General features: G+C 40.3%; 1 protein-coding gene across 1 annotated transcript in view; it reads left to right on the forward strand.

The window, feature by feature from the left end:
• Positions 1-1,803: 1,803 nt before the first annotated feature.
• ogfrl1 (opioid growth factor receptor-like 1) overlaps positions 1,804-4,982 on the forward strand; it is a gene marked incomplete at both ends in the record, with an annotated part of 6,831 nt that continues 3,652 nt past the window's right edge. The window contains 4 exons of the mRNA XM_080036546.1: positions 1,804-1,983; positions 3,500-3,586; positions 3,799-3,877; positions 4,415-4,493. Of these exons, the coding sequence (XP_079892672.1) occupies positions 1,804-1,983; positions 3,500-3,586; positions 3,799-3,877; positions 4,415-4,493 (425 nt within the window). The remainder of the gene's footprint in view (positions 1,984-3,499; positions 3,587-3,798; positions 3,878-4,414; positions 4,494-4,982) is intronic.

A 4,982-nucleotide genomic window follows, 5' to 3' on the forward strand; every position in this document is an offset into this window, starting at 1 on the left:
CTCTTCCCAGTGTAAGGGAGTGACCTTACAGTACCATCCAAACCAAAAACACCAACCAGGGTGTTGGACTCAAAACAAATAAAGTTGGACCCAGTGAACTGAAGTAAAGACACCACTAGCAGATTGTAGATATACACCATCATAAGCAAATGTCCTGCATTTCAAATCCTACAATAGGTAAAGGTACAGAACATTACATTAGCAGTAGAAATATCACTATTTAGTCTTAATCAAAACTGTACATAGGATTCAGGTAAAGGGCTTTCTATAGACAATCAAAACATTGTTGTGTAATCTTACAATAAATATGTGGGCAATCTGCATCATATTAATCATATCAGTGATGGATGACAGATACTGGAACAGATCAAACTTGTTTTAAATATCACATTTTTATCCCTATCCAGATAGTTTACTTCAAACTAATCAACATAACTTTTTTTCCAAGGAGAAAATAAATCACGGTGGACGAAACTTCCATTGCCAAACTTCCCACAATAGTTTCATGGATAGTCCACATTTGGAAGGAGAATGAAAGGGCACAGGAACTAATTAGAGGAAGTAACCAACAACAGGAGCCAGTGTGAAACTCAGGTCACAAAGTGGGAAATTCCAATTTCATTATATCAACTTCGTAATTAAAATGCCCAGTAGATTAGACATCTCATGACAAGTTGTAAGTTGTATTACACTTTCAGTCAAATCATGTCAGAACTGAAAGATTTTTCACGGAAAGTCAGTTTTTACAATGCCCATGTAATGCTAGTAATAAGTTAGCGCATGTCGATTAATTTATTAATAGTTATTGAAAAGACAACTATTCATACGCTATATCTTCTGTATAATAAGAACTATAGAACTGTAAAATGAAAACCTTCATTGGATGGTCTCAAGGAGTTTGTCTTTGTTCCTGGAGTGACATTGATAGTGTCAGGAGGATGTGGGGGAGTGTACACACACTAACCTCCTCCTGCCCCGCTGTCACGTGATCCAGTCCTGGTCCTGATGCTGCTGACTCTGTATGGAGGGTGATTAATGCCACATCACATGCAGGATGAGGAGACCACAAGGGATCTGTCAAAATCATTGTGGGCTGTAGAATCAAGGGTAACAAACTGTAACAGCACCTTCAGACAAACAAAGGGAAAACATACAGTATTCTTTATATAATCAACAACAGAAAAATGGCGATAGTCACTAAATTAAGAAATACCATTGTGTTGTTCATGTGCTGTAAAATGTTGTACTTTTTGTTTTTCATTATTGAACTAAATACAGCTTAGGCGTTGAGAGCACAATTTTTCCATTTATATCTATTTGTGTTTCATCTACTGAGCAAAATATCAAATCGCCTATCTGGTAGAAAAATAATCATGTTTATAACCAACCAAACCTATGGATGTTTCGATAAACTGTTATTTAATAAGTTTGCTATAGTCTATAGGCAATACATAGCCTAGAAGTTCATTTGACGACTATATTTCTAGCTCACAGTATGACAACCAGGCCTAGTAGTATATTCAGTTTCAAATTCACGGTCTGTAGCTTTAAGACAGCACCCCTGCTTCCTTGTGGCACTAATCACCCTTCATAGAGAATCGCGCATCATTTGCTGATCTGGAATTTCCCCCTTTTTCTGCCATTTAAAAGCTCCGCTTTGAGGGCAATGTGATGTGAGCTTGTGCATACTCTGTAAAGCCTAAATATGAGAATGTCAGTAAAATGATGTAGGCTAGACTAGTATTGTGTTCGAGAAGAGGAGGATAATAACGGAGAGCAGGGGGGGTTGTGCATGTTTTTTAAATGGGAAATCTGTTGGGCAGCTGGCGTTTCAAGGAGCCGAGCACCGTGGAGGAATGCGACTCGACGTGGGGGTCGGACTCGGAGAGCGACGAGCCGCCTGCATCTGGAGATGACAGCGGCATCTCCGACTGCGTCAGCCCGGCGGAGAGCGAGCGGGCCGCCGGGGACGCTTCACCGCAGGTAGATTACACCGAGGGGATATGATGGAGTATGAGGGTTTGGCTCTTTTTAGACTGTAGTTGCATTAACGGGAAGACACAACGATAGCAGGGAAGGAGGACACGGTGGGGTAACGTGTGTGACACCGGCAGAGAATTGACAAGGCCAGGACACGGATATGCTGCTGTCCTGCTGAGTAGCCTATAGCAGCTGTCGACGCCAAACTCCAATCGAAAATATGCACATTTTATGTAACCTTGGTCATAACTTATAACACTGTCTCTCTGCCTGTTGGTTTATGAAGACAATGTATCTTCATAGTAGGGGTACACATGGTTATAAGCAATTAAGCTATCATACAATCACATGGTGTGACTGAACTTTACTTGACATACACTCACTCATTGTGGCTATATGGTCATCCTGTTCATTCTACTTTCAGCAAGCGATTGGATGCTACCAGCTGTAGGCTACAACTGTTGTCTAATTGAGATGAATTTACATACACTTCTGCTTGGTGCATTAGAAAAGTAACAACATTTTAGAAGTGTTAATATTCTTGCTCTGTGGGCTACATGATGCTGTATACGTATAGGCCTACATACCACTAGACTAACTATTACAATATTTTTCAACTGAAGTTACACTGTATCTAATGTATGCCTGTTGGTTTACGAAGACAATTTATCTTCATAGTACTTTGTACTTTTTGATAAATAGGTTAAACAATGACTTGTCATAATTGTTGACATGATTATAATCAGAAATTAATGTTCTAGGTGGCAGTTTATGTCAAGGTTATTGCCATACACACAGAGGAATTGAAATACATTTCTTTCCGATCCTAGGTGCAATAAAGTAGCCTACAAATGATTTAAAAAAAGAAATAAGGCAATTATAGTATACAGAAACTAAGAAATATGTTTAAAATGTAGAATATAAAGAACTTAACAACAACACATGTCGTTTGCAGATTGCATCGTTATTTCTGATCAGGTTAAAAATCTCAAAAGCCACACAGTATATAAATAGCTTGATATATTAGTATATCATAACTATATTAAAGACTACCTGAGTTTTAGACTAGTTAATTGAGCGTCCAGTATACATAGTATGACAGTTATAGTAAGATTTAAGCAGCACCCGGCCCAGTGTAACACTGCAAGCCTTCCTGACCAGTGGAAGTTAGTGCATGACCCAGATTTTAAACGAGAATCAGATCTAGTTTCCCGCTTCATATTGTAGTAATTGCACTGCAGCGCTTATTTGAATTGTCCTCCTTCTCTGAAGAGACATGGATGATGACAGACTGACAGCCCCTCAACCTCAAAAGAGAAATTGGTGCTTTTAAATTGGCCCGGGATTTGGCAAAGGAGCTCTAAACTGCATCTGTTGACATCTGGTGATGTTTATGTGTCACACCTGCTACTGATACTCCTCCTCTTTTCTTTCTTTCTTTCTTTCTTTCTTTCTTTCTTTCTTTCTTTCTTTCTTTCTTTCTTTCTTTCTTTCTTTCTTTCTTTCTTTCTTTCCTCAGCTGCCTGAATCTCCCGAGTCTGTCCCCAAGATGAAGAGGAGTTTCTACGCCGCCAGGGACCTCTACAAATACCGTCACAGCTACCCAGTGCGTACAAGCACACACACACACACACAAAATTGATTGTGCTGTCGTCTATAGCCATGCAGATTCACAATGCGCAGTTGCTTTTTTTTCTAGATGTAGTAGACATCCAGTGCGATCCTCTTTGATCTGTGTGTGTGTGTGTGTGTGTGGGTGTGTGTGTGTGTGTGTGTGTGTGTGTGTGTGTGTGTGTGTGTGTGTGTGTTTGTGCGTAGAACTACAGGAAGTCCCGGCAACCCAACGAGTACCGTAACCTCCGCTTCTACCTGAACAAGATCCCTCTAGTACCTGACGGTGAGGTCACACACACACACACACACACACACACACACACACACACACACACACACACACACACACACACACACACACACACACACACACACACACACATACACACACTATACCTGACGGTGAGGTCACACGCACACACACACTAACACTTTTTCGCTTGCTGGTTGTACATCTATTTCGATGATGATGTCCACTTTTAACCTTATTGAAGAATTTGAGATAAAACAAAAAACATACTGACTTACTTGTTCCCTATCCTACCACACATCACAGCCCCCCACTCCCTAACACACACACACACACACTTAATTCATGAACCCTCCTGCCACTGTGGAGTGAAGCGGTGTTGGCTTTGGGCTTAGTGGGTTTATTTGGCTAAAGGTCATGTTTGACCAGCAGATTAGTGGACTGATCCAATGTTTAAACACTCTCTCTCTCACTCTCTCTCAATCACACACACACACACACACACACACACACACACACAGACGACCAGAAATGTGTGCGGCAGCTAATTATCGCCCTGTCTCTTCTCAGGTATCTATATAGAGGAGATTCTGACTAAGTGGAGAGGCGACTATGACAAACTGGAGCACAATCACACCTACATTCAGTGGTGAGACTCTTCATCTGTCTGTTTTCATTTGTTTTACCTAATGTGTGACAGCACAAACTGACTCTCTTGTTAATTAATTGCCTGGTATGAGGAGCGACAGTAACTCATTTATCAAAGCTTGTTTTTGTTTTTTTGCTGTCCAGCTGTCTTAAACAACTGTCCCTAGGAGTGAAGTGAGGATAGGTATCAGCTGTATGTAACACGATAGCTGTACCATGATAGTGAGTGCAGATGTAGTCTTCCATTTAGAGTTCTTAATTCATTTTTGAAACAACGTGTCTTTCATCTCAAAGGCAAAAGCAAGGTCAACACCATCAATTTAGATTTTGTCAGCTGTAGCTACGGTAGCAAGCTAATTGAGCTACGGAGTTGGTATCCAATATCCATATGCAAACAAGACATAAGGAACAATATTCTCATATTGTAGCATAGTGCTAGTTAATGTGAGTATATGTCAATATGAAAATAAATATAAATGGAACCTGTAAC

Source organism: Ammodytes marinus (assembly GCF_949987685.1).
Source record: "Ammodytes marinus genome assembly, chromosome: 11".
NCBI lineage: Eukaryota > Metazoa > Chordata > Actinopteri > Uranoscopiformes > Ammodytidae > Ammodytes > Ammodytes marinus.